Source organism: Calypte anna, chromosome 1 (assembly GCF_003957555.1).
Source record: "Calypte anna isolate BGI_N300 chromosome 1, bCalAnn1_v1.p, whole genome shotgun sequence".
Lineage (NCBI taxonomy): Eukaryota > Metazoa > Chordata > Aves > Apodiformes > Trochilidae > Calypte > Calypte anna.
The window spans coordinates 51,111,524-51,136,137 of NC_044244.1; the positions used below are offsets into that span (position 1 = coordinate 51,111,524).

At 43.7% G+C, this 24,614-nt stretch overlaps 2 protein-coding genes across 7 annotated transcripts in view; both read right to left on the reverse strand.

Annotated features, from left to right (window-relative positions):
* The window catches only part of SGSM3 (small G protein signaling modulator 3), a 29,471-nt gene extending 27,184 nt beyond the window's left edge, over window positions 1–2,287 (reverse strand). For 2 of the 6 annotated variants that reach the window (XM_030468522.1, XM_030468513.1), the window contains exons 1-2: window positions 2,175–2,287; window positions 1,180–1,536 (exon numbers count right to left, since the gene is read on the reverse strand). The gene's annotated coding sequence lies outside the window, so the exon portion shown is untranslated. Of the gene's footprint in view, window positions 1–1,179; window positions 1,537–2,174 lie in introns of those variants that run through there. The other 4 variants (XM_030468529.1, XM_030468534.1, XM_030468546.1 and 1 more) reach the window with 4 other exon arrangements.
* Window positions 2,288–4,375: 2,088 nt separating this feature from the next.
* Window positions 4,376–24,408, reverse strand: ADSL (adenylosuccinate lyase). The gene is made up of 13 exons (XM_008496281.2): window positions 24,124–24,408; window positions 19,499–19,702; window positions 18,049–18,093; window positions 17,253–17,332; window positions 13,994–14,165; window positions 13,656–13,702; window positions 13,169–13,259; window positions 12,278–12,347; window positions 11,107–11,254; window positions 7,754–7,844; window positions 7,105–7,194; window positions 4,815–4,991; window positions 4,376–4,519 (listed from the first exon to the last, which is right to left on the reverse strand). Exons 1-13 carry the CDS (start codon window positions 24,277–24,279, stop codon window positions 4,433–4,435), a joined length of 1,458 nt encoding a protein of 485 aa, XP_008494503.2. The 5' UTR covers window positions 24,280–24,408; the 3' UTR covers window positions 4,376–4,432.
* Window positions 24,409–24,614: the final 206 nt, after the last annotated feature.

A 24,614-nucleotide genomic window follows, 5' to 3' on the forward strand; every position in this document is an offset into this window, starting at 1 on the left:
ATGGGTTGTGACTGGCAGCTCATTTCATGCAGATCCCTTAGCTAATAACCTTCAGTGTCTCTACACCAGCTAAATATTATTTCTTATCTTTTAAGATCATCAATGTCCTTTAGAACACTGATATTTGCAAAAGATACCATCATGCCCAAAAGTGAGCAACAGCAAAAAAGAAAAACTTAAATTAATAGCAGACCCAAAACTGGAGAAACATTTCAGTCCTGAGCAGGTGTCCACTTCTTCTCTCACCTCACTAGGTGATGTTAAATCTATCATCCCCTCACCAGTGCAGTTCCCCCAAAAGATATGCCATTCCTTTCTGCTGTCCCTCATGGATTCCATTTGTTGTTCTTCTTTGGAAGCTGCTATGAATGGTATCTCCCCAACATTATTAAGACACATTATCAAAACATTATTGTAAACAGGAACCAAGAAAAGTGGCACCTGTCATTTTAATTGGTTAAATACAGAATTAACATAACTTTATATTAATCTACCAGTCCCCACCTTGACCTCTTTAATTACATTATCACGCATGCCTCATCTCACACCCTTCCTGCCCTTCTACTCTGTGAATTCTCCAGGGTAGGAATCCAACCTTTGCTTCTCCCTAGGGAAATCCACACACGCAGTGTGCGCATCTGGAAATACATAATGAAACAGATCTTCATTCCAGCAACTCTTTCTTCCCAGCACACCGCTCCAGACTCTGTAGCAGCTGAAAAACTACTCTAGAATTCATTTTTTCCAACAAGCGATTCTATTCTGAGCAACATCTCAGCTTTTGCTTTTTTGCACAGCAATGCCCCACACTTGTTAGGCTGGTAGCTCCTTCTACGGTGATTTCAAGATCCAGCCTCTCAATACTGAACATTTACTGCTCTTAGTTCCTGAAGACTCTTTCTCTTTCCCATCTATTAGCACTAAAGGATCCTTTGATCTCTGCAAGGCACTTTTGCTGCCTTATTCCCACCACTCTGCCCCTGGCCTCAAATATCACAGCAGAGCCATACATCATTAAGTATGAAGCTATGGCGTCACATAAAATAAAACCACATATCAACAGTGAAATCTTTTTGTTTAGAAGCAAAGTACCTGCCTGAATTCAGACATCCCTCAAAACATTAGCAAGGAAGAAAGACACAGGGAAGAAAATTTTCTTCTTTCTTCTTTCACCCTTACCAGCTCTGTGAAGAGAGAGCAGCTGTCCTGGAGCCCACAGCCACCGTCTGCAAAGAGATTTATATCTGTGTCACGGCAGTTCTTCACTCCCTTGAATTTACATCACCAGGTACGAGGATTTACATTTGTCTCACGACTTCCTTCTAATGTTTATTCCAGATGACAATCACAGGGCCTGCAGTCTGTCTACTTATGCCCTGTGCCTAGAGACCACTGCCACATTTCCATCTCTGTTTCGTGACTGTTCCTTCCCCAGAGCCAGACAGCAGGCAGACGGTCTCTCCTCTGGGGCACCTCCGAAAAGATGCAGGCGTGGAGGGGAAAACGAGGATGGCAGAGCCGGATGAAGGAGAGCACCTGAGAGTCAGAGAGCCACGGAGAGGAGAAAATACAGGTTACGGGAGAGGCACAACCTGGGGAGCAGTGGGTGGGTGGGGGGGAGAGACAGACGGCAAAGCCTGGGGAAAGGGGGGAAAAACAGGCAGAGCACGCCCACAGGGAGAACGTGCCCGAGGAACCCGGCCGAGCCTGACGAAAAAGCTGTGCACAACATGAGTCACTCGCTGGAGCCCAGACCCTGCGTCAGCGCAGCAGGTGAGCGGGAGCCTGCCCAGCGGCCGGGGGGTGCTTCCCTCCCTGGCCCCCGCTTCGACCTGCCCCGGGAAGGGGCCGGAGAGCCGAGACGCGGCCGCGCACCCCCAGCCCCACCACATACAACCCCAGTAGCAGGGTCGTCCCAGCGGGTTTAGTTCCCTTCCCTGTCCAGGGGGGCAGCCAGGGGTGCAGGGGAGGGATGGGTGCCGTGGGGAGGGTTAGAGGCACCTCACAGGCTGCGCGGCCGTAATCGGGAAGGAGCAGGGCTGACAGCCCCGGAGGGCGAGGGGCGGCCCGCCGAGCCCTCCTGCCTGTGGCCGGGACCCCATTTCCCTTCCCACGCTCCTCCCAGCGCTACCCGCCACCCCCGGCTGGGCCGCGGCTGCCCCGCCGACACTCACCTGATCTTGTCAGCGCTTGTCCCCGCCGCCAGCACCGCGCTGTCCCCTCCGCAGGGACCGGCACCAGAGCCCCAGCCGGCGGCCCCACACACGCTGCTGCGGGGGGCGGTGCGGGGCGCATGCGCGGCATCCGGGCGGCGGCGCGGGGCGCTGTGGGGGCTGTAGGCCGCAGCCATCCCAAACTCCGCCTTTCCTCGGGAGAGGAGGGGGAGGACGGCAAAATGGTTTGGGTTGGAAGGGAACGTAAACATCATCTAGTCCCAACAGCCTGCCATGGGCAGGGACACGTCCTGCTAGACCAAGCCCCATCCAACCTGGCCTGGAACACTTCCAGGGAGGGGGCAGCCACAACTTCCCTGGGCAACCTGTGCCAGTGTCTCACCACTCTCACAGGAAAGTTCTTTCTGATATCTAATCTTAATCTACCCTTTTAGAGTTTAATGCAATCATCCCTTGTCTTATCACTACACACCCTTATAAGAAGTTGCCCTCACATTTCATGAACACTGCCAAGGAAATGGATTGTTCTGGATGTCCAGTATATCTCCATATAGCCATTCCACACCTAATGATTCCCCAGACTTCTTCCTACGGCTTGGTCTTTCCCAACAGGAACTGGTAGGGCTGTCAGCTTTCACCCTTCCATCCCTCCAGCCTTCCTTGGTCCCTCCACAGAATACACATGGGCTCTGCTCCAACCCACCTAACAAGAAGTTACCGGTTCCCAATATCCCAAGCTTTCTTTCAACAACTAATAATTTCCCAGGACTCCAGGTGTCTTCATTATTTTTTTTTAACTTTCCAGTAAAACAAGTCCAATGCCTCGAAGGCAGTAGCCTCTACCTGGCACAAAGATTTATTTCCAGATGATGAGAAAAGATACATTGTCTATTCCTTTTACAAAAAAGGAGGACTTCCACATCTCTTTTTTTTTTCAGCTATCCAGTTGAGCGGTAGTTTGAAAATTACGAGTATTCAATTGGAGTTATCTTTTTCAAACAGATGGCTAATTAAATGTTAATAGTATGAGCAGCTGAAATATTTCAAACGCCATAAAGCTCAACAATGTTTGAGACATTTTGAATGCCACAGTCTAGAAGCAAGGTAAAGCCAGACTGATATAAATCAGGGGATCTTCAAGTGGCCAGAAGCCACCCACTTCCCTGACTACTTAGTATAGACCAATCTCATTCAAATGTACTGTATGTTGAAATCCTCTTTAAACAATGGCCTCAAGGGGAGCAGGTAGCTTCTTCCAGTTAGTTCTGCTTTTGTTAATTCTCTCCAGCAATCACACTTGAGAATCAAGTAACTCTGATCATGTCATCTCTGAGAGTCTGAATAAATAACAGAGGTAAGAGGGAGCTTTTTACTGCATCAAGCAAAAGAAATGAGCTGTAATATAACAACACTGGAAGAAGTGGTAAAGCAGTCATTCCAGTTTAAGTCAAAGGGAGAAGAGTTTGGGTAAGTACTGAATATCCAGCAAAGCACAGGCATTACAAACAGAACACTGAGTCAGAAATAAGACTAAAACTCTCTTTGGTATCCAATGAATTCCAGCATTGTTTTTCTTCCCTTATCAGACAAAACTTACTTGCAGTAGTGAATAACTTCCACATTCCAGAGTCCACCTGCCATTCAGTATCAACCATCTACACACCTGGAAAAGTAAATCACAATGGCTGGTTCCTGTCCCACACTGTAAATATGATTTTCAGTAGCTACAAGAAGGGAGCACAGAAGGACTACCAGTTCGATAAGCCAAAAAGTTCCATGGCCTCTCCCTTTCATTTTTCCTAATTTTTTCCCTATTTGTTCCCCAAAGCACAACACTCTGAAAGCCTGGACAACCTTTCATAATTTTTTTGACAACTGAGGAGAAAGTTTAAGAGCAGATAAACATGATGGAAATGGGAATGGGCTCAGCCCCTGCTCTTCAACAAGTCATACATCAGTGTCAGGCAGCACCTGGCTTTGCTCTTGAAACAGCTGGCTGTGCTCTGTAAGGGGCCAATGAAAGGTACTGTGATAAAGCTACCTTGTCACAAGCGTTTCTCAGTAACACAGTACACAATAGATGGAGGCTTGATTAAACAGCAGATAAAGAATGAAAAGCCCATCTGGAATCAAGGTGGCTATAAGCTCTGGGGGTTAAATGTACTGTAGAGAACCAAAACAATATGACACAGTAAACAGACCTGGTTCAGTAAGGCTTTTATTATCCATCTGTACTCCCACACCTTTGCAGAATACACCTAAAGTGCCAGCTCGATTTTTCCACCCATCTCGCTTTGGTATGGAACCAGTGCTGGACGAACTTCCTCCTTCAGGAACTTCGCCACCTGTTCAAGAAAGAGAAAATTAGCCAAATAGTTCCTTCCTTTCACCTCCCCATTCAGACTTGATTGTCTCACTGGGGTCTCTGTTTCATAGATAGCTAACAGTCTGATATGTCTAGGGTCAACAGTGTGAAGCCTACAGGGAAGAAAGATAAGAAAGCCAAGGAAAACAAACAAGAGAAATATGTCTGCCTTAGTAGTCTGGACAGAGGTACCTAACGTGTACACTCTCTGGCAGACAAGAGAATGTGGAATTAAACATCACACTGCATTGCAACCTGCAGCCTCTTTCCACTACCTGCTGAGGAGCACGTCCAGTGAAGGAGGAAGGATCCAACAAGCTTTCAAGTTGCTTATGGATAGGGCTGAAGTAAGAATCAGCGCGTACACGGGCAATGAAGTCATTGTCCCCCCCTTCCTGTTTTACAACAGCAGCTGCTTGCTGGGAGAGAACACGAATCTTCTCGTGGCAATCCTATAGGAGACAGGGGAAGAGGGGAGAAGAAAAAATGAATTCCATTGCTACTGATGGAACATGTTCTTCCTGTTTACTTGTGCGGGAGGGAGAAACATTGAAGTGTAATGCACTGGACAGCATACAAATGGAACACAGCTTGGACTGCAGTCTCATATACCACTGTATTAAAACAAGATTTTCTTCGTCTTTACACATCTGCCAATTGAGGCTAAAATAGTCTGAATGACACATACATTTCCTGCTCAACTACACCACAAACTTATGACACTGGAATCTTTACACTTCCTCAAACTCCTCAAATCTCTTAGGAGTCACTGAAGGATTATTTTTTTTCAGTTGCTCTATTCCCTTCTTGCATGACATTTCCAAAGACAGACTATTATAACTGTTCCCAAAATATTCTATGAACTCTAGTAAAGGAATTCCTTATTCACCACTAGTCAATCCCTGCATGGAACATCTTGGGAGTGTAACACTGTAAAATCTCTACAGGTTTGGAAAAGAACCTGTCTAACTTAATGAGCAGTGAGACTATGTAAACCATCATTTACATAAGGACAAGCTAAAAGGTAAAAATACCTTACAAATCTGTGAGGGCCTTAAGGCATTTTCTCTTGAACAACCCCCACATGACAGTAAGACTGGGAAAACCATTATAACAATTTTTCTGAAGCATTTCCTAAGACCTTGATTTCCTGTGGAATCAAAATGTAAAACCAAGGGGATCTTGCATAACCAGATACTGCCACCCTGGCCCTAAAACATAGTCATGGGGTTGCATTTACAGCCATGTAATAATCTTCTCCTCACATGTATTATCCTTGACCTGTAATTAGGAGGGAAATGATCTCCTTTTTCTTGTTCCCTTGATCTAAAGGCCATCTTGCTCCTGCACTGACCTGCCTCAGGTGAACTGATCTGTCTTCTGGATGTTTAGGGGAGGGAGTTGTTCGGTGGTGCGGGAAGCAGGTAAGTTTCTGTGCTATGAGGTGGGGGAGCATAGAAAATATGCTAGATTGAAAACAGAACATAACAACGTGAATAAGAACAGATTTTATGAGCATAATAATCTAAATAGGTTTGTAATCAAGCAGCACCAGAAAGAAAGCAGTCCAACAGAAAACACAGCCTAAATTCAAGAAAAAAAGAGAGGACTGTCAATCTAATAAAAATAGAGAGGACTGTTCAGGTAGATACAGGATACCTCAAAAAGAAAGAGGACCAGCTGAAGAGATAATGAAGTATATCGACAGGGTCTGACACTTTGTATCTTTATTGAGGAGGCTTAATGACTGACCAGTGCTAAACATCAAAGAGGATTTTCCCTGACTAACATCATGGGTGAGTTGCAAGAAGTGTTTCAGAGAGATAGAGTTAATCAGAGCTTCTAGCAATCCCTTTTGCTATTACTCTCTTGCAAGTTTAACTTCTATCTCTGATGTGTAAATTATCACAGCAGGAAAAATTACTTTCTAAAGCTAAATGAAAATAAGCTGTTTTATTAAGATATAAATTTGATTATCAGTTTTAAACTGAATTGTGAAATTAAATGATAAGGATATAAATTCTATGTGTGTCTGGATTTATTTACTAAGGAAAACATTTATTTTCAATTTGCCTGAACAGAAAATGGAACGAATGACCATAAACAAAGTTAATAATATAAAGCATTATACTGAACTGGGAAGAGTGACACATGAATGAATGGTTCAGAACTTGCTTTTTTGTTAACAGCATTAATTCATTCTTTTAATTACTAAGGTAGCCAACCAGCAACATATTCCATTTAAAGAAGCCTGGCCTGTGTTCCAAGTTTCTTCAGACATTTACAAAAGGAAAACGCCTACTAGTATCCAACATAAAAATAGGATTCCCTCTTCAGCCAAATTAGCTCAAACACACAGTGTTCCTAACAGTAAATATAGATCTCCACAACTGCTCTCTCCTTAAAGTCTGGCCTTGCAGCACCAATGCAGTATTAATTCTGTGGGAGTAGGTAGAAAACAAAGAAAGGTGAGATGGTCAGGCCAAGAACCCAGGTACTTTTTTTTTTTTCCTCAGGAATGCAATTGCAAGCGATGAACAAAGGTATTTTTGACTGCATTTGTACCTGACGATTGCCCCCTGCTTTCACCATTGCCATGATTATGTTCTCTGTGGCCATGAATGGTAGCTCCTGCTGGATCCTCCTCTCAATCACCTGAAACAAAACAAAAAAACCATACAGAAACAGCATTATAGCAGTTCTGTAGACAGCTGGGAATGTCAGTGAAGTTTTCCTCTCCCTTTCAATCTTTAGGACTGGACTGTGATGCAGAGATAATTTATCTTTTTGACCTTAGCTATGGGAATCTAGGTACTGAAGCTGGTAATACTTAGAATCTGTATCTGTAAGGGACATTACTGTGAAAAAGATGTGCAATGAGGTATTTTTTAACCTGTAGGTAAGCTATAGGACTGTACGAGATCTGCCTGCACAGTATCTTCTGCCAGTGAATTCTACTGATCAGTCCTGTCGTTCAGAGAAAAACACCCTTTTTAAGAAATTTGTTATTGACCACCTTTTGGCTTCAAGAAGTATCCCCTCATGTGTGTCCTGCAAACAGTGCGAATATATTGAGAGTGGAGAACAAAATTCAGAAATTGTTTGAGCTAACAGATCCAAATGTAATCCTTTGAGTGGGAGGATTTTTATATGCTTTGGCATAGCTGCAGTATTATCAAGGATGCAGCACTGCATACATTATCTCCTGCTTTACCTTTGGATATACCACAAGTCCCTCGGAGATATTCTGCAGTGTACTCAGAATGATGTCAGCTGTGAGGAAAGCCTCAGCCAGACACACGCGCCTATGGAACACACATACCCAGGGCCCCAGTTAGCAATAAAGGCCATGTTCTGGTCTACATCAGATCCAGCTCTTTAGTTTCTGTAAATAACACTGTAAATAGCATTTCTGTGGACCTAAAGCTGGAACCGTCCTCCTCATAGGTGCTTCTTGTTGCTTAAAGGTCACAATCAGGAAATCACTATCAGGAAAGCTAAAGAACATCTTGTGGCAGGAGCTCTTAAGCTGGGCAGACAGGAGGATTTGGGGGTTATTTTGTCTTTTTTTTTTTTGGTCAATAGAGAAAGGGCTAAAGAGAGGAAGATAAAGGTGCACGCAGAAAGCTCCAAGATAATTCAATAATTACACATCTAAGGAAAGAGGGAAGCAATTTATGGAGCTAGCAAACACATGAGATCACCTTCCTCCATGTTCCATCCTACTCTCTAAGAGTAAACTGTGCTGCACTGTCATGCTGTGCCTGGCTGAGCTTCGTGGGGAACTTTTAAAGTTATCCATGCATTCAGTAGGGGCATTTGTCAGGGGACTCCTGACAAAGCAAGAACAACAATCAGGAAAGGAGGGGAGGGAGAGAAGTAATGGGAACTGAGCTGAATCAGGTAAAAGGCTCTGTGTCACACTGAAGCAATTAGAGCACCATCCATCAGTGACACCAGTGTCTGGCCCAGTCTAAACCATGATCTTTTAAAATATACTAGTACTCGGGGCCCTGTGCAATATTTAAGGCCCCCAATTCTATCACACTGTGTTCAAAAGGATTTTCTGTTTTGCAAGTTGATTGCATTTTCTCTGGATTGCTTTCCTTTCAAAACACTACAGCTTTAACAAGAAAAATTTAAGGCATGGAATTTTTAAACTGGATTATGAAGCAGACAAATGACTCTTACTAGATGAGGTGAAAATAAAATTTGAAACATCCCAGTACATCTCTCCACATTTGGTAGCTATTGGGAAATAAACACACCACATCAACCAGTATCCAATTTCTTAAACTTCCATTGTTTTCTGCTGCCTATGCAGCTCTTTTCTGAACAAGAATAGCAGCTGTGGAGAGAAGCCCTTTTGGGAAAAGATCTTCTATGTTTTCATTAAATTTAATGCAGACATTGTGTTTGTGGAAACATTTTTAAACTAACATTCTCATCAACAATCAGAGCACTTGTCTACAGCCAAAACTGCTGTTGTTTACTGTTCCACAAGCCTCATACCTTAGAAATCTAAAGACTTCTAAGACTCCTTCAAAGGAAGGCTCCTTTGAAACTAAAACATTTCAAAGGTAAATATAAGCTTTATGCAATTTTACAACTGGACGGTGGAAGATTTGACTTTGATTACTATAATTTACTTGAAAAACACAGAAGTCACAGAAAATTACGGGTTGGAAGGGACCTCAGAAGATCAAGTCCAAACTCCTGCCAGAGCAGGACCTGCCTCCTACAGGAGGTCATGTAGGAATGTGTCCAGGCAGGTTTTGAATGTCTCCTGAGAAGGAGACTCCACAACCTCCCTGGGCAGCCTGTTCCAGTGCTGTCACCTTCACAGTAAAAAAATTTTTCCTTTTGTTTATATGGAACCTCCTATGCTCAAGTTATATCCATTGCCTCCTGACCTATCATTGGGCATAACTGAGAAGAGTCTGGCATCATCCTCCTGGCTCTCTCTCCCTTTATGTATTTATAAACATTAATGAGGTCACCCCTCATTCTCCTCCAAACTGAAGAGACCCAGCTCCCTCAGCCTTTCCTCGTAAGGGAGATGTTCCACTCCCTGCATCATCTCGGAGGCTCTGTGCTGGACTTTTTCAAGCAGTTCCCTGTCCTTCATGAACTGAGGGGTCTGTAACTACACAATATTCCAGACATGGCCTCACCAGGGCAGAGCAGAGGGTGAGGACAACCCCTCTCGACCTACTAACCACCCTCCTTCTAAAGCACCCCAGGATGACATTGGCCTTCTTGGCCACAAGGGCACATTGGTAGCTCATGGTCATCCTTCCATCCACCAGCACCCCCAGGTCCCTTTCCCCTTCACAAGTCTCCAAGAACTCAGTCCCCAACCTGTACATGGGGTTGTTCTTTCCTAGATGCCAGACTTTACCCTTGCCCTTGTTGTAATTCATTACATTTCTCCCTGCCCAACTCTCCAGCCTGTCTGTGTCCCCCCTGAATGGCAGCACAGACTTCTGGGGTGCCAGCCAGTCCTCCCAGCTTTGTGTCATCAGCAAACTTTCTGAGTCCCATCATCAACGTCACTGATAGAGATGCTAAACAGGACTGGACTCAGCACTGATCCTTGGGGGACTCCACTAGTCACAGCTCTCCAGCTCGACTCTGCACCATTGATCACCATTCTTTGGGCTCTATCACATAGCCAGTTCTTAATCCATCTCACTGCAGATTCTTCTGTCCCACATTTCATGAGCTTGCTCATGAGGATGTTATGGAAGACTGAGTCAAAAGCCTTGCTAAGGTCAAGGCAGACTACATCCACTGGTCTCCCTGCACCTAACCATTCAGTCACAACATAGAATACTATCAAATTAGTCAAGCATGATTTCCTCTTGGTAAGTCCATGCTGACTACTCTTGATAACCTTCTTCTCTTCCATGAGAATAATTATACATAATTATATCTATATTTATAGATAAATTTTGCTCATCTCAAAAGTCATGATGAAGAATCAGAAAATAGAGCAAAGTTTGCTGAACACTATCTAAAAGACCTGCACAAGTTTTCATTAAACATTACTTTAAAAAATAGTATTTGCACCCTTTCTCTAGGACCTGAATTTCTTCTTAAGAACAACACTTTACAAAGAGATGAAAACAAGTTTCTTTAGATTATTTGGAGGGTTAGGGTATTACAGATAAAATGTCGAATTATTTTTTAAAGAACTGAAGAGGAGCAGAGGGAAAAAAACATTCAGAACAGCGGGCGATGAAAATCTGAGAACTGTAAGAACTACTGTAGTATTCTGTTAAAACAAAAAGATGACAAGAGCAACTTATTACCTTGGCTTCTGCATGCCTCCCTCTCTTTGTTGGTTGACCCCGCAGAAGATCTTGATGTTAAAAAATCCTAACAGTTTTCATCTGATCTTAAGAGAGGAAGCCAGCTTGTAGTCTTTAGATTCCATTCAGACTGCTTCCCATCAATGTGGTAACGTGTACTTTCAGTTTAAAAATAGTATTCTCTAAATACATCAGAAGGCCTTCCTGCACAAGGCCTTCCAAAATTGCTGCATTTTGCACGACTGAAACAAACCTGTTGGCACTGTCATCCAAAGTCCGCTCAAACCATTGCACAGAGGCTGTTTGGAGGGGATCCAGCACCAGAGTCATCAGGTGTCGAGCCAGGCTGCAGCAGCGTTCTGAACGCATTGGATTCCTCTTGTAAGGCATGGCACTTGAACCTGTGAAAGCAGGAAGAGTGATGGAAACAGGGCTTAGAAGTAGAGTGCTCAGGAAGAAGAGATGATGGTCCTCTCCCAGGTAAGAAAAAAATATGTCAGGAATCATGTTTTTGACTATAGCCTTAAAACATGATGATCTTCCGAGAACAAAATGGAATCAAGAAAATGACACCACTGCACTTCCCCATCAGAGTACAAATATCCAAATGTGGGAAGCAAAAACCTGAGAAGGCAGTTTGAAATTCTGCAAAACAGAAGCATTAGCACTTAAAAATAGTTAACAGACTTAATTTTTAATGCTGTATTTAGCACCATCTCTCTAGGCTACCCATTGCAACTTCAGCAGTTCAACCCCATCTGCTCAACAACCTTGTCCTTCAAAATCAAGTATATATACTGCTGCCTGGTGAACAGATATTGAAGACAACCATAGAATGTAGAATCACTCAAGTCACAAATATGACTAAGGCTTTATTTGCTGATTCAATCCTATGCAACCACTTAGGGTACCTGCATGAACTTTCTCCCAGCTAAGAGCCAAAACTCTAGGTTTCCTTGTCCCCTTCTACCAATATCAGAGTCACATCATTGGTATTCTTCTGGCAAGGGTCCAGCCCAGTTTCATGGCTCCATATTTCTCTGTTTACAAAGGCCAAATGCTGAGTCAAGATGAAAACCTACAGCTCTGATCAGGTGAGGAATGGAAAGCACTAAGTGCTCCTTAGACCCTTATTCCTCTTTGGGGAATACGTCTGCTTCTGCTATCCCCCCAAACCCAAGAAGTGCAGGAATACAAATCCGATTTAATTACTTAATATCTCAAAACCTTTGTGTAAAGTCCTTTTTTTTTTCCTTTTGAAAAGGACTCAAAATACTAACAATGTCTAGCATCAGTTATTTTAAAGCAGCCTCTATCAGTAACATCCCTAAGTTTCCTTAAAAGGCTGCATCAACATAAATGAAGATACATACACTGGTCCAATAAATGCCTCCCATCCCATCCCATCCATTCCCATCCCTTACCGATCTGCTCTTTCTCAAAAGGCTCCTCAATCTCCTTCAGGTTGGCCAATAGACGAATGTCAGTACAAATCTAGAAAAAACCCCAAGAAATTAAAAACCAGAAAAAAACTAACACAGACCAATATATATCCCTGTTAGTTTTCTTGGATAAATGTTTGCACCTGTGTTCAAGGCGTAAATGTGAGGGGCAGGGAAAAGTTTAGTAAAAAAATTTGCAACCATATTTCCTGGCTGAAAAATCCCAGTCAAGAAAACATAAGGAAAAAAGCTCATCCACTATATTAGAATAGAACAGGACTCCAATAAGGGTACATGTTTCCAGGGAATGGAAGACAGACCAGAAGGGAACACTGAAAAAGCATAACAAAATTATACTGTGATTTGCAAACACAGATAATGTGTACTCTCTTAAGCAGCCAGCTGACAAAACTAAAACAGAAGGAAATACCACAGATCACTTTAGCCTCAGAGAAGGAAGGACAGAACAGAGATAAATCAATGAAAATAATCCACAAGGACAGAGAGAATAATACCATAATCAGAGAAGCAATTACCTAGGAGGAAACAGTAAAATTTAAAAACAGCACACCACTAGCAGAGACATTTACTCTAATTTTAGCTAATATTAGACTAATATCTGGTGTGGGATTTGTTAACCCATCTTCGAATCTGTTGAGTAAACTTCCTTAACTTGCCACTGGTCTTAAGAGCTGTGAAGTTTGATTACTATGCATAAATCCAGCTATGAATTTACATGACAACAAAGAGAACAGCTGAACAAGGAACACCAATTAATATTTCCTGAGAAGAGCGTTCTGCACAATGAGCACCTTCTCTTTGAGATCTAAAATTTTTCCACCTCTTCCCGATGGATACAAATAGGGTGCTCACCTTGTGTACAGATGCCCCCAGACTGGCCAGCACAGACAAGACTTCAATATCCACCTTACGACTGTAGGTCTGCCCTGTGACCATAAAAGCCCTAAAAATAAGCACAGAAGTTGAGTGCTGCAGACAGATGCAAATGAACCTGAGCAAGAAGTGACGTGGTTCTTAAAATGGAGGGCTGTCATTCTGCCCCGATAAGAACAACTTTGGATAATTTCTTGGGGCAGCATGCAAATGGGAGAGAGAAAAGCAGAGGGAAAATGGAGGGAAAATGTCAGAGCTGTGCTCTGACAGGGAGACAAGTGAAAGCAGTCTAGGAGGTGAAGTTTCCTGTGGGAAGCTGCAACTGGGAAGGGAAGTTGACAAGGAGAACACTCAACAGCAGCACAGATAGCAGCTTGGCAGCTAGAGGAATCTGGGCCAACACAGACAGCAGGAGTTACACTTTGATAACACCAAATTTAGATGACTAAACATGCTTGCAACTTACCGCTTAAATCCTGCCTTTGCAGTCACTAATCTGTCCAGCTCTTCAACCTCGGGGTGAAGAAAAAAACAAAATGCAACAGCTCAGGAAGGCCAGCAACAGCAAAGAGGATCCTTTGCTTTTTCAGTTTATTGTCAAGAAATGTTACATTAGCTGGGAAGCATTCCCTCTACAGATTCTGCTCATTTTTACACAGGGCCTTGCTAGTGGGCCCCAGAGAGAGCACAGTGCCCTTGTGGATTTGGTGCCAGAATCTCCATGTTCTCTGAAAGAGAACAGCATTCCAGAGAGGAGAACTGCAAAGACTGCAAAGTCTATATGCCCTGGGCTGCCTGACTTACTTTACTATGGTCTCCTTCAAAGAGCTGCAAGAAGCTGGCTTGAGTGCCAGTGGTGCCTTTTACACCCCGAAAGCGCAGGTCATCCCGAGCCCGTTGCAGGTTATGCAGGTCCATGCACAGGTCCTGAATCCACAAGCAGCAGCGTTTCCCCACGGTGGTGAGCTGTGCAGGTCTGAAAACAACCAAGAACAGTGTGTGAAATATTTGAAAACCTTGTAGATCAGGCAACTCCATGCTCTAGTGTGTGATATGTATACGCGTATATATATATATATATACACACACTTTATTGGGGTGGGGTGTTGACAGTTGGATGTGCTGATCTTAGAAGTCTTTTCCAACCATGACAATTATTCTGTGTGACTCATTGACAGTCTGCACAATAACCCCAGAAGGGCTGCACTTTGTTACTGAGTTGACTGGTTAAGGGCTCTTTGCAGGCTGGTCTGCCTGGGGAGATGAAACGAGCCTGCTTTACACAGGAAGAAATAACAGCACGTATGTATCACCACTGAATAGTACTTGAGGATATCACCATTCTTTTCAGGATGAAATTACATCACGACAAAACACACGTAGCTTCTGCATGTGCTCTGGGACTATGGCAGCAGGGAGAACGGGGGCAGCTTGCAGGTGGTTCGCTACTGTGGCTTTCGAGTTTCTAAAAGCAGAGTGCCCCGAGGCCTATACAAGTCACAGAATATAGAATGAGTTTAGAATGAGTTTCACGGCGGCTTTTTTAAAAAAATTATTTTTTAATTTATTTTTCTCCCAAGAACTCTATTACGCAGAAAAGCCTCAGACAGTGCCGGCTATCCTGACACTCCCCCTTCCCTCACGCTCCCGCCCCCCGCAGCCTCTGCAGCTCCGCTGCCGCAGGGCGCCCCCTGGCGGTCCCTGCAGCGCTCGGGGCAGAGCGAGAGCGGCGGGAAGAGGAGGGGGGTCGTGGGGGTGTCTGTGCACCTATCCCCCCCTAATGGTGGTCGCCCAGGGCACAAGGGGCACCCCGGCTAAACTATAGCGCAGGGGTGTCGCTTTCTGGCTGTGGGAGCACACCTGAAGACGTGTTGATGTAGCAAGACGAACCTCTCTTAGGGAACGGCACTTCAAGGTCCAACCAGGTGTTGCAGCAGAGACTCACGAACAATGCTCTAAGCCTGTGGCTCTCAGAGTTGACTAGCCCGGAGCGGTGCTGTTGCTCCAAGAGCAACTGGCCTCTCTGCTGGCTAGCTCGGGACTGAGCCGAGCCTGTGAGTTTGAGCCTCACCTTTTATTGGCCCCTTGGTCCTGCTCATGCGCAGTGGGGGCCCACCCTAATCAGGCACAGGTGGGCTTAACACAAGCTCATGCTCACTCCCTGGCAATTAGTGGCACCTGGTTGCCTCATTTCAATACATGTTGTGATTTTGAATTATTTGAATTGTGATTTTGAATGATTCGTGATTTTAAATGATTCCTCTGAGAGGTTGCTCCTTTTTAGTCATGAGAATGCGTTACTCAGGCTTCGGGCAAAAGTACAGTAATTTTTAATTCTGTTAGCCAACATTTTTTGGTAAGATCTCCACCTTGAAATAACTATCTCTAAGCTTTAACCACACTGTCCCCGTGCAAATGTTCTGAGGACATTATGGGAGTATCATGCAGAACGTAGAAGTATTTCAAATTATCACAGAATGGTCTGGGTTGGAAATGACCTTAAAGATCATCAAGTTCCAAGCCCTTAGCTGTGGGCAGGGACACCTCCCACCAGACCAGGTTGCTCCAAGCCCCATCCTACCTGGCCTCAAACACTTCCAGGGAGAGGGAAGCCACAGCCTCCCTGGACAGTCTGTGCCAGTGTCTCACCACTCTCACAGGAAAGAATTTCTTCCCAATATATAACCTATATCTACCCTCTTTTAGTTTGAAACCATTACCCCTCATCCTATCTGTACACTCCTTTGCAAAAAGCCCCTCCTCAGCTTTCCTGCAGGATTATTCACATGAACTCCAAAGATAACCTCTGTACTTTTGCAGAAAAGCACATGAGCAAGATGCTCCTGATTAAGCTCAGGAATTGAAAGGAGGAATACAGGACGTGGAAGTAGGGATGGATGATCAAGAAGGAATATAAATAAATGGTCCAACATTGCAGGGACATGGGGTTAGGAAAGCCAAAGCCCACCTCTGGTTTAATCTGGTGTGGGATGTGAAAAAAGGCTAGGGAACACATAGGCCTGTTCATAAAATGGGACACAGGCCCTTCTGACAGTTGGCACAGACAAGGTTGAGGTATCAATGCCTTCTTCACCGTTGTTTTTACAATTTTACCTTGCATACATACACTTCTTGAACACACCTCTGTATAAATCAAAACAAAACTGAGCACAGAAAATAAGTCTCTGAAAAGCTGTAGACAAAGAAGGACCAGGGACTAGAGCTGATAGAACTGACATGGCATATACAGCAAGACAATTCATCAGAGACCCAACTCCTGACACAACCTGTGCTTAATTTCCATGCCTTTGGTGTTCTCTATCACTGGGGTAGAAGATCCAATGTAGCTCAAGGTGTACAGCTTAATGTCTCTGAAAGCACACATTCTTCATGAAACAGCAAATTAATCTACCCCAATCCAGATCTATCCAGATCTCATTGTCCTGTTGACCCATGTAGCCTGCCTAAAAATATCTTATTCTAGCCTATTCCATCCTAAAAGCCACCAATGTCAGAAGTGCTGCACAAGATGTGTAGGTTTTGCAGGAGCCAGGAAACGGTATTATGCTGTTAAAGCAGCAGAAATTCTTCCTGATTCTTCCTGAATCATCCCTTTAAAAGAAAGCTTCAGCTATAGCTAGCGATAGAGTAACAAGTTGCAGTAACAAGAACCAGTTACAAACTTTTCTAAGGTGCAGCTGAAACTAATTTAAGTGACAGAAAAGCATACAGAAAATGTAGCTGGAAGACAATGCTGGCTTACTGCAATTCCTAGACTTGACTATGAAAACAGCACAGAGTATACATGGAAGTCCTTCCTTATGAGGCTGTGTTAAAACAACTGCTGATAGCTAAGTAAAGCAATAGTTCCATTTCCTGAGACACATCTGGAGTTAGGCACATGCTCCTTTTCTGAACAACCAATAATGTATTAATGACATACAGCAGTACCAGCTGCCACTGGTCAGAGATGGGGGGAAAGAAGGATGAAAGAAAGCAGTTGCAGGTCAACTTAACCAAAGCATAGCAGACAAGATGGAAGCAAAGGCTGATGTCTACTTACTGGTAGTGAGTGAAGCCCAAAGTAGGCATGTCAGCATACTTCTCAGCAAAGTCGGCCAGCCGGCTGATCACCCTTGCGAGCTGGTGGATGTGGTAAGGACAGAAAAGGTGCAGGATGAGAGAAAAAAACCACCACAGCAGAAGCTAGCATGCTTAAGCACAACAATGCTGTGAGAAAAAGGGGAGGGAAACAACCGTGCAGTCCTGGAATACCCCACTCCAATTGCAAAATGTGGTATGTTTCATTTTTTTCAGGGCACTCACAAAATTTTTGCTTGGTACAGAACTCAAGCAAGAGATGACACAAGACTTCAGCTCAAACTAGTATAATATTTTCTTTATTTCTGGAGTTGTTCAGAAATAAAGTTGCCTGGAGTATAATTAACTCGTTCAGTGCAGGACTAACTGGGTGCCAAGGTACTCAGGTCAGACAGACAATGGTCCCACTATATTTGATTTCAGGAAACTGTATTATATAGCTTCTTGAATACTAACACACTCCTAAGAATATAGCTAAGGGTATGTCTAAGCTGACCCTGCAAACAATACAGTTGTTACCTAAAACTAGTATCTGTGGCACAGGTAAACAAAGAGTTGCTTTTAATTCACATGGTGAGAAGCTTTGGAGAAAGACTTGAGAAAGGAACATAACTGATCATTTCCTTGAGAATAACCCAAACAGACAGCTCCCTCCTAGTTGCCCAGCAAGGTTTAGGAAAACCCAAATTAAAACACATGCTATTCACAGGACATCAGTTCTGTCCACTTCTAAACACCATGCACAACCACCTTCTCACCTTGGGTAGCAGCAGGTTAAACCCATCACGGAGAACTATCAGATCCTGAAAAAACAAAGAAAAGAAGTTTGGACCATGAAGGGACAAACATGATGGCTTCTCTCAGAGAGGACACAAATAATTAAAACATGCTTTGTCCACTCAGAAGTGTCTTCTTAAAAAGAAAGCTCTGATGTCTTTCTTGTACCAGAACTTGCAGTGAGCTTCCTTATGACAAAAGTGCTGGATTGTTGGGGAAACAGTTCAGAAATATACAGGTTGTGAGCAATCCTGACTTACTTCAATTTAGGCCACATTGGGTTAATGGTTATTGAGGCCTAGTTAGAGGTTTTCTGAGAATGAGCTAATGGGAAAGAGATAACTTAATTGGCAACAGAAGAGGAAAATAATTATGTGAGAAGAATCTTTCTGTGAGAATGGTATGTGTAATTGGAATACAAAGCCACCTGCATGATAAGATGGTGTAAACAAGACTTCTCTATATAAAGTGAGTGCAAGTTGTTAATAAATGATTTCATACAATCATATTGATGTGCACATGGAATCCTTAAGCCTCCGCAGACTGTTTTCCCACACTGGATGCATCACTGGTCCTCCTACATTATCCCCAGAAAGTCATACTGGGCAGGTGTAACTGATTATTTTGAAATACTACTGATGCCTGTGTAATAAGACTAAATCACTCATCCCAGGAAGAAAATGCAGGCACTGTAGGCTAAAGGTGGCAGGAAAATAAGTGGACTAATGAGGCAGCAGTCACCTTTAGTCCTTCTTTTGGGACTGAGGTACAACTAGGTCCAAGTGTGACAAGGAAGGGGGTGCTACCAAAAGCCAAGCAGACTTGCAAAGGAGTAGGTTGAAAATAATCACACAGCATCTTCTCATATAACAAAAGCAGATACAAAGTTGCAATGACTTGGACAAAGGGGAAGACAATGCATAATGACGAATTAGGCTTTAGTTTGCACTCAGTTTTAGACAGACATTTCACAAATACTTTACAGTATTCCACTTAGCACACTTAATCTGTTCTCTTGGTGCCTAGAGAAACTTTATTTACCCTGAATTAATACAGGGGAGATCCAAGCAGCAGCTGAAAGATCATGGGCTGTGTATATCAAAAGTGGCCTTGCTTTTTAAGTCAGTGAACTCTTGTCTTGCTGGCATAACTGACAGTTCACGTGTTTCTGCATACGTTTGCAACTCGGCATCTCTTATCTCCTTGAATATTTAACATGCAAGCAGAGCTTAGGGAACAGTTAGTTTCCAGACAGATCTTGCTTCATATCAAACCCTCCTAGGGTAGGTAGGATAAAAGCTAATTAATTTCAACAGTAAAACCAATAAAGATGTCTAAAAACCTATTTAATATTGCTTTATAATGAGGTATCAAGTGAGTAGCTTTCTTTTACCCAACTCTACTGGCAGGGAAATTAAAATACTTTATTACCGTATTATCTCCTACGTAACAGGAAGTTGCTCCAAGGTGAATGATGGCTGCAGCTTTTGGACAACAGTGGGCAAAGGTGTGAACGTGGGCCATCACATCATGACGCAGCTTCTTCTCTTCCTCCGCTGCCATCTTGAAGTCGATGTTGTCCAGATTTGCTTCCATCTCCTTTATCTGCTCATCCGTGATAGGAAGCCCAAGTGACTGCAAAAGGAAAAGAACTTTCCATTTATGCCATAAAGAGACAACCCAACCTGAGACAGAAGCTGTTTAGATAGTTTACTCCCATATGACATCTCACAGAAGTATGGCAATGTGGCATAATCAAAAACTGCGACAACAAATGCTTTCACTTTGGGGTTCTCCACTCTTTTCCAATAGCATAGGACAGTGTCTGTGTTCAGATGATCCTCCTGGGCTTCATACTTTCCTCAACCATGTAACATCCCTGTGACAACTACAAAAATGAGGCATACTGGGAAAAGTGATGCAAAAATAGTATTGTTTAAACTTCTTCTAAAGAAATTCACCCTTTGAGTAAAGAACAACCCAGCTACCATGTGACTATAGATAGCTTGTGTCAGAAAGAACTCTGTGAACCACAGCTGTAAGCAAGCAGGCTTAGAACACATGGAAAGGTACACATTTTTGATCCTTTTTAAGACTTAAAGTTTTAATTTCATTCTGAATCTGAAAGCTTGGCAAATTAGTTGCTTGATTGGGAAGCATGAGACAAATGCTCCCAGTTCACGTTCAAAAATAACTGCTAAACCTTTTCAGCACATTGACTTAAAAACAGAGTAAGATATCTAACCACAGAATTATACACCGGTGTAACTCTTGCATAGCTCTGTACTTGCACCAGCTACCTGAGAAAAATGTCATTTCCTGATACTGAAAGTTTAATAGTCTCACAATGAACTTGGCATCACTGCCTTTTCCAAATCAAAATGCTACTTACTGTCTTGTGCGTTAGTAATTAGAAGTCACCAGCCAAGAAACTTTAAAGATCAAAAGTATTCCAAAAGCTGTTTGTGTTCAGAATCAGACTGATAAAATGCTTTGCAAATGTGGAATCTGTAGATCTGTGGAATCTACAGAAGAGAGCAAGTGAAGCAGATGTGTCTCCAAGGTTCTCATCAGATAATTAGTACCCACACAACTGAAAATATGGCGCTGCAAATTTACACTCAACCACGAGAGTCCAGATAAAAAACACCTGGCCCCAGACTGTTGTCTGAGGTGTACTGATACAGATCGTAGCTGCTTGAAAGCACTCAGGCAAGTCAGTATTCTCTTGGGCCAAGATTAAAACCTCATGCCTTGTTCACACATCCATCAACTGTTGGGAAAAGCTGATCTCAGTGTGCAGTCACTGACAGCCACAGAGAGCAAAGAAAGAATTCTGGAGAAGAGGGAATACTTTCCACAAGGAATACACACAAGGTAGTGTAGTGCCAAGACAAATGCTGTTCTCATGCATCCATACAAGCATCACGTGAGGCCTCCTCCCTATGACTTTTTGCTGATATTGACAGTACCTCAGGAAGAAAGCAATCAAATAGCCTTCAGATCTGTGTATCTAAGAAAAAGTAGGAAAACTATCCAAGAGAGAACATAGGGTTTTCTCCAAAGCACTAGAGGTCACGGACACGCTTTCTGGATTGAGATTATAACGTGTCATTCCTTTGAGATTGTTCCCATAGATGTGCCACTGTAACAACTATGACTGTTCATTCCTATTTCTATAGGGCAGAGCAAAGCAGGCATATAACATCTTTCAGCAAACAAAATGGGAATACTGCTCATCTAACAAAGAATCTATGACAAAAAAATGATTACACTTAAACTGGACAAGAAAACCAGACTGAGAGCTAATATAACCTCTTATAAAAGATAAAATATTCAAATTCCACATGTGCAAAGCATTTTATTAGTCAGTTTGATGCTGCAGAGTGTCAAAGTTTATTCTGCTAGAAGACCGCCATGAAATTTATACCTTGAGTCAAGAGCTCAAGATTTTAAGATAATAATAAAAAATGAGGTTTTAAGAGAGGGATCATAACACAGAATATTTTTTGTTCAAAAAATAAACTAGAATTTTGGGATGATACGAAATCACACCCTTCTCTTAACCCAAACTTTAACAACTGTCAGTTTGGAAAAGATTCATATAAGGAGTTCTCTCTTACTAATCACACCTTTTGTTGAGTCTCCTCTTTCAATCTCCTGGTTGTCCAACTGCCTGCTGTAAAGAACAAAATACACACTATGAAGATTTTCTGTCTAATTCAATTTTAATTGAAACAATTTTTCAATTCTTACTTCACATATGCCAAGCTGACTACTTTTTCAAGTAGTTTCTCCTACAAGTCAGGTGAATATTGAAAACATTTAGCTGGCCCTGCACCTCACCTAGAATTTATCGCTAAACTGCACATTTACTTTTACTACTTCCCTGCAGCTTTCAGAAAACCTATGGCTAGATCATCCTACTAATCTGCTTTAATGCAAAATAGGCTCCTAATATCACTGGAGTGGCTTGAAAGATCGTGAGTACTACCCAAGTAAATATTGCCCATAGTTTAAAAGAAATATGTACCCTTGACAAGGAAACTAAGGAGATGGCTTATATATATCACCAACTGGTCACTGACAGAGCTAACAGGTGCTGAAAGTAGCTGACTCTTCTTTTAGTCCAGAGCTGACATCTGAATACAAATCTCTTTGGAACGAGACATAAAAATAGTAGTCTCCCTCATCCCACTATGAAGAGGGTGCTCAAGAAGCTGCAAGATCAGACTCTGCTTTTTGGGAACAAAACTCTATGGGGGCAATGAGAGGGAAAGCAAGGGTCAAGAGACAGAGCAACCATAAGTTCAGGGCTTTGGCATGGAAAAATAAGCCTTGTTCACTCTTTCAGAAGCTTGCTTCCTCCTACTGGGCAAGACACGTAAAGTATTTTTATTCTTTACAGTAGTAAAGGTAATGATTTATTTGGTGGAATCATTATGACACTGCTTTACTTATTATGTTTTGAACAAAGAAAGCTTCTTAATCATTCAGTCTTGGTATGACACTTCCTGTATTAGATGAGATTTGCAGTCTGCTTGCTCCAATATCTCAACTGTGACAACACCTAGCATGTGTTATTTCAGAATGCAACTCTTATTTAACACAGCTGTATATTGACACTCTCAGCTTCTGAAACATCACACTTGGTGCAGCATACTATCGATGAGGCCACTGTTGTGGTACCATCCTTGCATAGCAAAGGAACACGTTAATGACACTGTGCATTGCTTGTTCATTCTCCAGTGTGATGCTTCTCTGCCCTTACACTAATAGCAACAGCCAGATCCAGTGCATGGGTTGCTTCTTAACTCCAGTACTTTGAAAGCAGAAACTGAAAGTTTGTGCACAAACCCCTTTGGACAAGGGGTTTGAGCTTGAAAGTTAAAGCTATTCTATCAGAAAGAAGGGTGGTTTGGTTTTTTTTCCGCTCTTTGGGAACATACTACAATGTTTCCATGGTCTTCCTCTCAGTCACAAGGAATTAAGGTAGCTTACTTTAAAAACTACATCTCAACTAGATAGTAATAATGGGCTGTACACATACCCCTAACTGGGACCAAAGTAAAAGTAAAAAGTTTTAGCTTAAACTACATTTAAAAAATGTTAAGTGCACAGACTCTACTGTAAACACAACAGCTTGCAATCATGGGGACACATTCTACGTTGCTGCTTCTTAGTATCTGAACTAATACCACCCTTTTGTTCTACCAGGCGTTTTTTGTGGCACTCAGCCCGTCAGAAATGTCATAAGGATTTCTGGGATAACTGCTCTGCTCACTTCGGCCAAAAGGAAACTTCTCTCAGAAACAAGGGCTTTCTAAAGACTACTGGCTGCGAATGTTAGGATGGCCCAGTTGCCACAGACTGACAGTGACCTGATAGAACGTGAGCGCAGGTCTGATCAGTCACACCTCCTGAAGAGCAAATAGCCAAGCGCTAGAAAAGGACAGTGATATTTGCTCAGAAAACAGCCGCCCCTCACCATCCACCCACAAAAGTGCTTACCAAAGCTTTTAAAAACCTAACTTCACCAAAGAAGGCAAAAGTGCAAGGGGGAGGGTATGAGACCAGAAGAGGTGATTTGCTGGAGGCTGACAGATACACGTGGAGGATTGCGCACAAAGAGCTGTGTAAAGCCGGGCTTGCACACACATCCCCACCCCACTCCCGTTCCCCCCCGAAACACACGGAGGGGCGTCTGAATGTTGTTTTTGTCAGTCACCCCCCAACCCGGGCAGCCCCAGGCCGCTGCTCGGTCCTGTTTCACAGATGCAGCTCCGGGAAGGCGGGACGGGCGGTTCCTCACGGTTCCCGCGCCGCAGGCACCCGAGGAGCGGCACACGGGCTGAGAGACCCACGGCGACTCCGCGTCCCACCGCGGGCATCTCTGTCCCCTCGCACCCGCCGCTCCCCCGCCAGAGCCCCTCTGGGATGGCTGAAGGGAAGCGGGACGAGGCCGTGAGGCTCTCCCGCGGCGGCAGTCCCCGGGCCCGGCCCGGGAAGCAGGGGAGGGGATGTGTCTCTTCTCAGCGCCCCCGTCCCGCTGTTACCTTCTCAGCCTGAGCGAGGTAGAGCCAGAGGCGTCGCCAGGTACCGAACTTTTTCCTCTCGCTGAAGTTGAAGCCCATCTCGGGACTGGCATATCGCGACACCAGCGGAGAGCGATAGCGCGACATCGGGTCCTCCTCGGCGCCGGGGGCGGCCATGGCGGCGTCTGAAGGCAGCGAGCGATGGGGACCGCCCGGGGCAGAGTGCCCGGCGGCAGCAGGAGATAAGTGATGGCGGCGGCCCCGCCTCGCTGTCGCGACGAGTCCCGGCTCTCGGCGCGGAATACGGCACCGCGGCCCTCGGCGGGAGGAGGTGCCGCGAAGGGTCCGCAGAGCCAAGATGGCGGCAGCCAAGATGGCGGCGGGGAGAGAACACCGAGCGTAGCAGAATAAAGGGGCGGGAAACACGAGTGTTAAATGCTTAGCAGCCAAACACATTTATTAGTCTTTTTCTTTTTTTTTTTTTTTTTTTTTTTTTTTTTTTTTTTCCAGGA